We start from the raw sequence: 12,666 nt of genomic DNA, 5'->3' as shown, positions 1-12,666 counted from the left end.
TTCTCAATCCTCCGCGTGTTTTCTTTTCACTAACTTCAAATTACTATAGCACTGCTCAAAATGGTTTGTCAATTACTGGTGCTATTTGGCTGAGTGGACAGCTCTTGTAATTGCATCTAACTATATGCGCTTCATCTCTGACGAACTGAAAGTAATGGTTGTATGTCCATCTTGTGTATGTAAGTCCATTTTCAACCTGTCGTCTGTTGCTGCTGCATTCCTCTCTGCTGTAGTAGATACTAACAACAGCAAGTAAACATTTTGCCCTATTTCTACTCTGATCTAAATGTGTTGTTGGTGAATTGAGGGGGGGGGGGGGTCACCCCTTTCAGGCTAAAAATGCATTATAATGCATTAAGTTAATCTCATATGTACTGAGTAAAATATTACTATTTCTTTTTTTGCGTGTAATATATTACACTACTGCGTTACAGCAAAAAGTAATACATTACAGTAATTACATTACTTCTGTAATGTATAAGAGTAATTACATTACTTTTGTAATGCATTACTCCCAACACTGAATATTAGGACTGTCAAAGTTAACGTTTTAACTCTGGAGATGAATTGAATTTTATAAGGCAAGGGTTTCAAGATCATTTCAGCTCAGGGGTCACGTAGAGTAAAAATGTTCGTAAAGTCATGGTACATACCAATTAGTGTTACGAACGACATAACACTCATACACTTTTGGTGTCCCCCGCCTACTGCTGAAGACATCTGGGATAGGCACCAGCAAGCCTGGGAACCTAGTGAGGATAAACAGCTACAGAAAATGGATGGATGGATGGATGGATGGATAGACGGATGGACGCTATATAATCCCCTATATAATCCCAGTTTAACAGTATTCCTTAAATTAAGTCGAAATTTTCTATGCACTTCATTTGTTCATAAAATACGTGGACCTGCGGGCGACAGCTCGCCACCTGAAGAAACTCCCGGACTTGCCAGCAGGGGAGGCCCTAAATGGCTGTGCTCCGAATGGCAGCACCAACCATCACAGCTGCACGCGGCAGGCCAAGGACACAGCCACAAAAAAAAAAGCGTCACGTGCGCCCGCCCGGAGGAGGGAACCACAGAGCTACACCGTGAAGTTCGCGGCAGTGACGGCCTGGCTCTCCGGGAGAGGCAGGAGAGAAGGCGCACCATGGGTGAGGACTTCCAGTAGGCGTCCGTAAAAGGTCCTGATTGATATTGAAGCGTTTATAATATACATATTAAAACAGATTTCAAACTAATATAAAACATTTATGTCAAGGGTAAATAATGCTCCACTTTGGACAAATGTAAAATGTGATATTTTGTTGCAGTAAGAATGAGACTTAACTTTAAAGCAAACATTTGTTCTTATCAGTTTAATATCTGGTAAGTCACTTAACCGGGGGACATGTATTGAATCGATTTTCGGAAAATGAGAAGTGGAATAAGAGTGTGCTATGTACTCGTTGGCTGTAAAAAAGAAAGCGTCAACAGAAAGATTAATTCATACAGATAATATAAAGATTTATGACAGGAGCCCCACAGAGGTCTATGAAGTATGTAGTGTGTGCTACTTACCGCTAGATGTCAGCAGTGCTGCTGCTAGATGTATTACACTGGTACTGACAAAGAAACAGAAAAAGCAATGCATTATGGGAAGGCTTTCGACCATTGTTTATGCATTGTCTTAAAGGACCTACATCGTGATATTTTTACACTTTTTACAATTAAATTGATGCATATAAATTACATTTGGTACATTGATGTTTTCTGATTAAATATAAGTTTTCTGGTACTGACATTTCGAACCAAGACATTAAACGTCACGCCCCCTGTGACGTCGATGCCTTGGGTTACGAAGCACGCATCCAGCCATTTGACCGGGCGGGGCGGTTGAGAGTGCAGATTAAGCAAGAGCTGTTTGGAAATGCGTCAATGTAGGAAAATCACACTTTGGGTGTGTTTATGGTGATAGATCATCATTGCGGCACGATTGAAAACTCCAAAACGGTGACTTTTCATGATAGGACTCCTTCAATGTGTAGTATTTACCTTAACTAGTGTATGAGTATTGCCACATCAAGTATGCATGTGTTCAAATTTGCATGTTTCAAATTGGCTAGCAGAGACGCAGTAGTATATTAGATGGTAGTTTACAGTTTACAATTTAAACACAGCTGAAATGTATTGCAATCCAACTATTATGATATATTGGGCAATGTGAGAAAATATTCTATGCCCTACTGACTAATAAATAAAAAACTGAACAATTTGACGATAAATTCTATTTATTAACATTCTTTTTTCAGAGGCAGCACGTTGTCGGCACACAATCATTCTTTGTCAAATACACATTGGTACAGCATGAAATGTAGTAAATATGAAAATTATGGAAGGGAGAAATGTGTTTACCTTGTTGGGCAGCATCTAGCATTTTGCTGTCATACTTTTTTAAAATGAGTAAAATGAGGATGGTTAACTGCTGCTTTCTTGCATGGCACTTCTAAACTTGGGATATGATCTGGCTTGCTTGACCCAACTTTGGACCTGCTTGTAGCTGGTAAAGCTCTTTGGCAATGAAAACATAGAGCAACTCTATCCGCAATGTGGTCAATCTATTTATGTCTGAAATGTTTCAAGACACTATACAATTTTGCTTTATTACAAACAGGCTTTTTAAAATCAATTGTAATTGAAATTTAACATTGTGTTAGCCATAATGTGCTTGTACTGGATGATATTCTTTATTGAAATGTGATATTTTTCATTAAGTAGCTTATGTTTTCATTTAAATTTACTTAGCAACATCAAATTCCACTTTCAGCCACATGTTTTTTTAAAATTTCTTTTTTATTTTTTTTTAGACCAAAACAATGACAAGATATTGAACTCACAAAGCGGCAATAACTACATGTACAAAAAAGGCAAAAAAAATTGCCAAAATAAAAGCTCCCATTGATTAGCGTGAAACAGTTGTTTCTAAAAAAACAAAACAAAACAAAAAAAACCTTTCATCATGAGCATAAAGCCAACTCAAAAACAGCAAACCAGAACATTGTTACTTTGACACAAATAAAATATTTGCCATCCTCACAAACTGCACCGTAGTCCAAAGATGGCGACATGAGTGTGAAACCCAAACGGGATTCAATTGGAATGTTGAACAGTGGAGAAACAGAGCTTGAGGGTGTACGGGTACGGCCCGGCTGAAACAAGCAAGAGTCAAGAATGAGCAAAAATCGCTATGTAACTGACGTGTGGAAAAATGATCCACCACATACTTGCATTCTTCATCTGGTAGTGGTTCATCAAGGCAAGAGCTTCCATGGCATCATTGATGGATTCCCACTCCAATAGGCCTGAAGCACTGCGGTCAGTTGAAGAAGCGCCGCCTGGTGGAGGAAACAGGAAAGGGACCAAAAAAAAACCCAAACAAAACAAACCCAGTAAGTTCTATTGGATTTGGTGAATATATCACAAATGGCGCACAAAAAGATGCCTTTCTTTCACAATTTTCCCCATTCAAAGCAATGTATTAGCCTGAGCACAAAACATAACTAGTTTTTCCATTGAATTTAAGATAGTCATAAGTCTCTAGTGCCTGGTTGACATAGCTAACTGCATTGCTGACCTGGCTAGCATTAGTGCAACTTAGCTAGCTTAAGTGATTCTCCTCTAATTAAAAACTCAAATGATGAAATAAGCCTAATAGGATGTATGGCATTTGTATATCTAAACAGAGTACAGCACTACCTCGTGAGCTGTAATCTCTGTCAAAGCACCACAGAGACCTTGCATTATTTTTTTTCATGAACTCGCTGTATCTGTTCACCAGCCTCTTCCACAAATGCGAAAACAAGCAATGACATTGTGAAAAAGGAGCCTACAACATCGCTGTTAGCTTAACAATGGTTAGCATTATCAATATTCTACACCACTGTGCATGATTAAAAGGTGGGGACAGAATTATACGTGGCAAAACACGTGAATGGGAAAGTAGAACTGGATCGTCTTTCAAAAGCCAAGTAGGGTAGATAATGTCAACTCCTGATGCCGTACGTAAAAAAAACGAAACTAAACGACAGAAGTCCAGTCCAGAAAAAAAAAAAAATCTATGGTGACCATTTTCATGATTAAGCGATTAAATCGATTTAGCGAATATCTGATAGGCCTAATTTGAATCTCCTCAGCAAGCAGTGGCAAATGTCACATGACCAAAAGATTTTATAGGTAGTATTGCATCATTGCTAGTGGCTAATGTGTTTGTGAAGCGCTAACCTAACCAACAGTGCTAAAATCTTACTCTTGCCTGTGAACAATTTGACGTTGACGGGGCTCTTGACGCCGATGTCTTCACAGATCTGTGGGAAAAAAATTAAGAAGGCACCTTAAAGATAGATCAGACTTCTCCAATACGGCGGCGCTGCCGTTTTAATTCTCACCTGGGAGAATATCTCAGGCGTGACGTCGGGTTGAGCGTTGAAGAAGTGCAACACGTTGCTGGGGTGCTGGATACGGTTTTTGGCCGCCTGCTCGGGCGACGTGAAACGGTTGTTCCTGGAGCCGTGAAAGTCCTTGAAGCTGCTGGAGCCGTCCTCCAGCTCGTAGGACTGGCCCGGCACGATGGCCTGCTGCTTGGAGACGCTACGGATACAGAGGGAGGAGTCACGCAGGACGATTCGTACGACACCATTGCTTCTTGCCTACGAGCCGAGCTCCCACTGACCACACGTTGAGCTTCTGCGCAAACAGGAAGTTGCCGTTGAGGTGCGTGATGGCGCGGTCGACGGCGTAGCAGTCGCCCATCTCCACCATGGCGGCACCCGGTTTGCTTTTCATGAACTTCACCTGTGAGTTTACATTAGAGCAATTGGAAGTGAGAGATTTTAACAGTTTCTGCGCATCTTAGGCAAACCTAATTTAGTGCTTTCGAATGCTGTGGGGGGGGGGGGGGGGGGGGGGGGGGGGGGTATTCTTTTCAAATCAGTTCAATCACTCGCCAAAAGTTGACTTTTTTTTGGGGTTCAATACCAGGCACACGTATCCATACCCCCCCCATTTTTATAAGTTGGGCTTGAGGAAGTTCAAAAATAAGCTGGTACTGAATGAGTAAAGAACAAATTAACTGGAACATGAAATAACACTGCAAAATAATGCTACAGTGACACAATTTTTCAGGTGATGAGATGTTACATGATCTAGCTTCTGAAGTTGGTGAATAAAGTACGCCTAGAGATACCATAACAAATGTAGTTCCAAAATTATATTTATCGCAGCATTGTGTTTGGAGCCCTCCCCCAACCCAAAACCTTCTACACTGTTAGGAGGTAAAAGGCTGAAAAGAATAACTTTTAAGGAGCGCTGCAGCATGAAAATAGTATGCAAACATGTACCCTATTTTCCTCATCACATAACACACCGTACCATTAGACACAGTCTTGATTATGGGGTCTAGTTCCATAAGCTTAACCCACACATAGGGCGCACCATATTAAACGATACATGTTCAATCATATGCTCAGGAAAAAAAAAGTAACACACGTCAACTTCTTTGGTTTATCACTCCCAGTGTACACACTGTCCACAGTATGTAACACATAACGTATGTCAGTTTATCGCTGCCGGTGTCCGTACTGCACGGATTATGTTAAGTTCTTTGATTTATAGCTGCGAGCATAAATACAGTGAATATTCCGTCCTTGTGCGAGAAACAGTCCTAAAGTCAGTCAAGCAAAGCGCTTACCAAAACATTTTGACAGATTTTTGGACCAAGGTGTACACAAGGCACACCTGATTATAGTGGGTGCCACATATTTTCAAGTAAATTAAAGCCTTTTATTTGGGCCTCATGGAACATAAAATACAGTGCATGCACAGTCCGGATATTAAAAATGTACTGACCCGCTCCACGTTGCCATAGAGACAGAAAATGTTGAAAACACGGTCAGCGTTCATCTTGCCGGGGTCCAGTCCGTACACCATGACCACCGGCGAGTCTGCGTGGGCGCCGTACTCGCCAGGGGGAGGTGGCGGGGGACCGTAGCTAGTAGTGTAGCTTCTGCCGCCGCGGCCCCTCATCGAAGGTCCCATGCGGCGGCTCTCGTAGGGTGAAGAGCTGTAGCTTTCGTCGTAGCCGTGGTAACCGCCACCTGTTGGGTAATGGAGACACACTTAACACCGCTGGGTAGAGGGAACCTTTATTACTGTGTCATGGGCTATTGATAATGACTAAATAAAGGAATGCCTTACTGTACTCTGGGGGGTGGTCGCCCAGCAGCGCGGGTTGGCGTTGACGCTTGTTGGAGTTGGCGCTCATGTCATCTTTGAAGAGAAAACAAACGTATTACAGCACGCAGCAGGCTAAGAGTAAAGCCTACACATAACACAACCAAATGCATAATCACACTCACACACTAAAACCAGTGTATACAAAAAAGGAAAAAAAGAAAAAAAAAAAAAAAAAACGACATGCCTTGGTTTACATAGCCCAAGGATGACGAATTCCCTGTTATGTGAATGAGCCACTGCTCACGCCAGCCCCTCTAATGTGAGGGTGTGCCAATGCAAGAGTGACAGGACACTACAGAGACCTTTTTTTTTTTTTTTAATTGTCCCCTTTAGACGAGGGAGGTAGACACGTAGCTTTTAGCGTGGAGGGCGCACACAGATGGGTTGAAGATGTACGCGGGGGTGAGTTCAAACTCAATCAAGGGCAAGACAAATACTATACTTTGCAGTATGAACACACCTGTGTTGCTCCCATTGCCATCCACGTCGCCATCTGCACGGGTACACAATAATCACACACATACACACACATTTTCAGAGAGGAGGCCATGTTACACTGTCACATTGTTAGCACAGTGGGCGGGAGAGCTAAAGTGGCAGTAGAGCAGTGCAGCGTGGCCGGAGGCCAGCCGAGGCCTTCGCATCCAGCGCCTCGGCTACAAGCTTGACGCATGGCGTCAAGAGAAAAAAAGGGGATTCTCGACACTGAACGGGTGGCGGTCCGCAGAGTGTACAAAAAGTGAGGTGTGGCCATGTCGGGTGCTGAGGAGGCTTCTGGTGTTACTTACTGCATGCGCACACACAGAGGAAGGAAGGCTGCGGTGGCTACTCATTTCATGGCACACCCAAAGCCTCTTTTGCCGAGGGAGATAGATACAACTGGCCACCTCGGCGTTTTAACGAGCGCCGCCCGGTCCCACTTTCAGGCAGGTCCCCTTTTTCGTTCCCTTTTTGGAACAGTCCGCTTAAGGAGGGAGGCCGGCCGGCCTTCTGAGGCAACGCGGCCTCGCGCGGAAGCACTTAGCCAGCTTCCGGACTCTGAAAGATGGGAGACAAATCATCGGTACAAGGAGGCATGTAGAGAAGGACATGGCTGAGTCAGCAGAAATGGGCCTGCGTGTTCTGTTCTGGTGGTGTTGTCAGCAGTGTCTTCATCAGTCGGCTCTCCGTGCTTGGATCAGTTGCGATGTGTGGTGGTGTTGGCGCATCAGTGTGGCCCTTTTGACTGTTTGGGTGGGTGTGCTGTCCTCCCTGCTGTCAGCCTCCATTTTGGGATGGTGGTGGTGATGATGATTGGAGGAGGTGGTGATGGTGGGGGAAGTGTGGTGTTGAAACTTTGAGCGCCCCGGTGTGTCTGGGACCAAGCGTAGCTCGGCGCCTTCGAGATGTGTGCGCTGTCGTCACGGCTGCGGAGTGGAGCAGCGAGTGATGGAAAATAAAAAGTCCTACAAAGTCTTGACTGAGGGGTCGTGTCCTCTGTGGAGAACACGAGGTCAGCGTGTGTCTGCCACTCCCCTCCAGTGACGTTAGTGCGTTTGTGCCCGAGTGTAACTGTAGGAGATAAGTTGTGTTTCCGGCGGGAGGGAGAAAAAAAAAAAAAAACTCAAGGAGAGGAAAGTGTTAGATTGAAGTGCACATTTATCAAGAAGCGGCTGTGTGCACAAGAATGCAGGCGCAAAGTGGTCGATACGAAAGGATATCATGAGAGCGCTACTTTATAACATACAACTAGGAGGTGGTGCAGGTTAAAACCAGTGAAATGCATGTCCATTTTTATTTTTCTTATTGCCTAATAAGAATTCAATAAACTGCACTAAAATTGCGCAAAGTGGAACTTGTCAAGTCCAACGGCCTTAAAACTTTACACCACTTATTCACGACTGGTCCTAAGTGCTGTTCAGCGAGCAAAGTACAATTGATGTGCTGCACAAGTTCCAATTAAGGATCTCCCAATCACATTATTCATTTATTTCTAACTCGAGTGATCTAAAATCCAGTCACCTGAATTTGAGGATCTGCTGATAGAGTCTCGATCCGATTCCTTGGCAAAGTAGTGAGGGTATATTTTAATTATCTGTGTACTTCTATTTTGTTGCTTCATAGCACTTCATATAAAAAAGCCCCATTTCCAATCACATGATGAGGACATCTCTAGTTACAACCATTTTGTTTTTGTCACTCAAAATGCCACAAAGAAAATGTCTTTAAAAAAAATGCACAAAGATTAAACTATCAAAATTTTCACGGGAAAGACACTGAAGGTGGCAAGCCACAAGTGATTTTTTCAATAAAGGGATCAACTCATCTGCTTTCATGGCTAACCGCAATTATCTGAGCATATATACTGGTCTGAAATTCCTAGGATTTGTACAAGTTAAACAAGGATTCAGAACAATTAATCAATTATAAAATAGCTGATTAATTTGATTATATAGTAGTTAGGGTCCCTATCATTAACCATGTTACAATGTTGGTTTCTCATCCTTAACACAATCAAAATGTTATTTTTCTTCACTTGATGCATTTCTAAGCATTCCTTGCTTATTCTGTGTTCTGCACTGGCGCTGTGTGTTTAAAATAAATAAATAAATGACATTTTGGTTCCGGAGTTGAGGCAGAGAGATTTTTCTCGCCAAGTAAACAGCAAAGTTTCATTTATTAGTTGCATTTTACTGTCGAAAAATGCCTAAGTGGCAAAAACGTGTGCTGCGTAAATAATTCACCTGCGGGCGGAGTTGTTTTTATGAATACTGTCTTCCACAGGACCAATTTGATAAGAGGAAGGGCTCTCATTGACACCGCTTTGCATTTTAATGTCAGTGAAACGCCTGTTTTGGCTTCTTCATTCATTCGGCAGTTAGGCTCAAGCAACCCTCAACATTTGTTCATATGATGGCTGGGTAGATGTTTCGTGCACGGCCCGCAGTGAGCGACGTCATGAAGGGAGAGAGGCAGCCACACGGTGAGGTACGGCCAGTCAACAAGACGTTTCACTAATAAGAAAATAAATTGCCAGTGTGCCAAATCTAATTCATATGCAGATATTTAAGTGTAGAAAAAATACCACGATCCAGGTTCTTTAATGAGCATGTTTTAGGAGTAAAACTTGTCGTTTTGATGAAATCTTCACCCTGCTTTGCAAATGTACATTAATGTTTATTATGACAGTACTTGGACAGCCAAGTATTTTAGGTGGGCGCTAAAAGATTGGACACAGTGTTGCACTTGGGAGCTTCTACTATGTACAGTATAGAGCCTCAATATCAAAACTCAAGCAGCTGAGGCACAACATCAACACTGTTAGTCTGGCCGGACAGAATAAGTGATGTCACAACACCACTTGCCAGCTACACATGAATGTGGCACAGCTTCCGCAACGAAATGTTCCCAACATTCCCGCCACACAGCTGCAGGCTAATTGTGGGTTTTTTCCTCATACTGACATCGCAAGTGTTCTGTGTTAAGACGTGGATGTGCCCTTTGCTGTGTGACCACATCACACGGGGACTACTGATGACACTTGGTGGTGTTGAAGTTTTGATGCATGTATTTGTTTGCACTAAGCATTTTTGTGCATGACATATTACCTGGTCCGCCCAAATTGGGATTGGTGTAGTCCCAAGTGTCCTGATCATTCTTGAATACATTCAATCGAGTTGGCTGAGAAAACAAATGACAATGGCAGATTTTATGATCGATGTTTACATATTTTCAGGACGTATTCTTCAGACAGAGTTCAGTGGGTATACCTTGGCATATTCGATCTTCAGCGTGCAACATCCAGAGTAGATGTCGGCTCCGTTGAGAGATGCCTTGGCTCGCTGGGCGCTTTGCACAGAGTCAAATGTAAAACTCAAGTTAAGGTGTCAAGTTGTCTCTGAACTGTAATAAAGTTAAAGACATCCCTTCCCAGTCCGAAATGTGTAGGGGCAACATTTTGAAACAGCTAGGTGAACCAGATTATGTTGGAATCGGGGTTTAAAATATATATGACAAATGGTCTCTTTCCAAAGGACTAATTCTAATTGTTGTTCAGACAAGATGGTGAGGCAATATACACTTGAGCATAAACACAAGTGTTGAAACTTTTGCTGCAACGACAAAATTGCGGTTTCAATACTCTACCAAGCTTTCTTTACGCAAGTGACGAAGTGGCGAGATCAGAGCGTGCAAGGTTGCCCTTCGATGCCCCCCCCGCACCTGCCCATACATACCGCTGCGCTCGCATTTTTATTTTTAACGACTTGTTAAAGTAAACTGAGAGAGTTGAAAAAGCACATAGAAGTGTTATCAAAGGATATTCCACCATGGCTTGCACACCATTCTTCCTAAAGATGACAATTCTGTGGACAGGGCCACAGTTGTTGCAGATGGTGTAGAGTACCTCCTGTAGAGAAAAGATGCTGTAGCGGGAATGGAGGTTATACCAAAGATTTTAATCCGACTCACTCACCGTGGTGATGGGGTAGATGGGGTTCATGATAGTAAGCAGCAGTATGTTGTTAACGCTCCTTGAGTCGTCAGAGTCACCTGGCCTAGAGATCTTCTGGCTGGTGGAGTAGTTGATGAAGGCTGGGTGGCTGGCAATATACACTTGATTGTCGGCGGCGTAGGTCACCGCCGTGGATGAGCCGTTCATGTCCTCGTACTCCACCAGCGCCTGGCGCTTCTTGGGCATCAGCACTACGTAGCTTTTAAGATACAAAGGAGTGAGAACATAACTTTACTGTTCCAATTCTTTTGATGGGTACTCTGAATTGCAGATCATTGATCTAAACCAGGGGTAGGCAACACCGGTCCACAAGAGACGCATAACTGCATGTTATCTCGCTCCTACATCACACCTGATTCAAATAATCAGCAGAAGGCTGATAACAATCCTGATTATTTTAATTAGGTGTGTTGCAGAATGAATATACTGAATACATACAACAAGGTAGCTCTCGAGGACCAGAGTTGCCAACTCCTGATCTAAATAATAAATGTTTAAGCCATTGTTTCTTCACCTGATAGTTCCAAACTCTTGCAAGGCCTCCATCAGGTCCGACTCTGTAACGCCATCCACCAGGCCTCGCACGTGCACCACCACAGATGGCAGGGTCTTGTGGGGATCTTCATAGCCCTATCAAAAAAAAAAAAAGATAAAGTTTGTGATTTAAGCACGCCACAAAATCATTTGTTTCCATTCACTAGGTCATGTTGGTGGTTCCGAGCGACCCCATATCCTTTGGTCAGACTTAATTCTATTCTTACCCCACGAGCCTTGAATGTTTGCAGTGTGAATTGAGCGAGTGATAATTGGTTCCATATAGACGTGATTGTGCATCGTCATCATATTGAAACAAAAGGGACCACGTGCGAGTCCGCGGGGGATTTAAAATGTGCTGCTTTTGCTTTGAAATCAAAACGTTCCTTGGCTTGAATTAAAAACATGAAAAACGGGGGCGTCATGTCTGACCTAATCTCAGGACGGTTCTGTTGAAATGGGAACTGGGATAATTTATCTTAATAGCGGTGGGACTAGCTCTCGGAACTGTTGACATATAGAAAACGAATACATTTCGAACACTATGAAAAAATTGTAACACTGTACATATTAGATAGACTACCATGTCCTTGGCACGAGAACAACGTTGCAAGTCACATTAAACCGGAGCTATTTAGCTAGCTGTTAGCATAGCGTTAGCAGGCTAATGGTTATGAAGCTACCGGCGCGAGAACAAAGCTGGGATAGGCCCCGCGGTGCAAAACGCTTGGAATGTCACCATTTAGTCGTACCTATCAATATCTACAGGGTAACTAGGGTCCCGCTTAGTTATTTCCGTCGCTAAGCAGATATTTTGAAAACATATCTGTATAGTGGAACTGGAGGCACAAGTTAACATTTCCAGACGCCCTGTGCAAACCTGCATTCGTATTTTAGCTGTCGCACTTACGTTGCACGAGGAGTTCAAAACTAAGAAACAACAGCGTGCTCACCGTTGACATTCCGTCCGTTTTCTGTCGTTTGGTCGCCCTACCGTCCTCGCTATAATATCGACTAGCACCAGTTGCCATGATGTCCAGGTTTAAAAAGTGGCTAATTGTCGAAGCTGTGAAATGGACGAGCAAGTCAAAGCAAAAGGAGGACGTCTTTACACGCCCATTCTGCCTTTGCATTATCTGATAGGCGGAGATTTGTGTCAATCAAATTTTCAAAGCGTCCCAATCGTACAAGAGCATTTATTTGCTTTTAGCCTAATTGTACCTAAATATATAACTTGGTATACATTTCGAATGGATTCTCGACAAACCTCTGGGCACTTGGTATGTCATCATTGTATTGATAACAAACAAAACAGTGCTTCGAATAAAAAAATACACCAACAAAATTCTGTAGTTCATTTTAGTGGCGGT

General features: G+C 43.0%; 1 protein-coding gene across 3 annotated transcripts; it reads right to left on the bottom strand.

Annotated features, from left to right (window-relative positions):
* Positions 1–2,252: 2,252 nt before the first annotated feature.
* LOC148415883 (heterogeneous nuclear ribonucleoprotein L-like) lies at positions 2,253–12,405 on the bottom strand. Of its 3 annotated transcripts, none has more exons than XM_088427962.1 (14): positions 12,250–12,405; positions 11,277–11,392; positions 10,724–10,961; positions 10,572–10,657; positions 10,020–10,116; positions 9,858–9,930; positions 6,731–6,763; positions 6,232–6,303; positions 5,884–6,131; positions 4,709–4,830; positions 4,425–4,626; positions 4,286–4,343; positions 3,264–3,374; positions 2,253–3,188 (listed from the first exon to the last, which is right to left on the bottom strand). In XM_088427962.1, exons 1-14 carry the CDS (start codon positions 12,325–12,327, stop codon positions 3,130–3,132), a joined length of 1,593 nt encoding a protein of 530 aa, XP_088284088.1. In that variant the 5' UTR covers positions 12,328–12,405; the 3' UTR covers positions 2,253–3,129. The 3 variants fall into 3 exon arrangements, with proteins under 3 accessions (XP_088284088.1, XP_088284089.1, XP_088284090.1); XM_088427963.1 differs by having other exon boundaries at positions 4,292–4,343; XM_088427964.1 differs by lacking the exon at positions 6,731–6,763.
* Between the last annotated feature and the right edge of the window lie 261 nt (positions 12,406–12,666).

This window comes from Hippichthys cyanospilos, chromosome 11 (genome assembly GCF_059441005.1).
Source record: "Hippichthys cyanospilos isolate Australia breed blue-spotted pipefish chromosome 11, RoL_Hcya_1.0, whole genome shotgun sequence".
Taxonomy (NCBI): Eukaryota; Metazoa; Chordata; class Actinopteri; order Syngnathiformes; family Syngnathidae; genus Hippichthys; species Hippichthys cyanospilos.
Note: the sequence above shows the minus strand (reverse complement) of the source record. Positions and strands in the feature narration are given on the sequence as shown.

Bases quoted from the DNA above. Each gene is read 5' to 3' on its own strand.
- LOC148415883 (XM_088427962.1), bottom strand. From the start codon at position 12,327: ATGGCAACTGGTGCTAGTCGATATTATAGCGAGGACGGTAGGGCGACC. The intron at 10,962-11,276 runs GTGAAGAAACAA...GTATCTTAAAAG, and splicing joins CAAGAGTTTGGAACTATCAG to CTACGTAGTGCTGATGCCCA. The intron at 6,304-6,730 runs GTGTGTTCATAC...TTCTCTTCAAAG, and splicing joins TGGCAATGGGAGCAACACAG to ATGACATGAGCGCCAACTCC.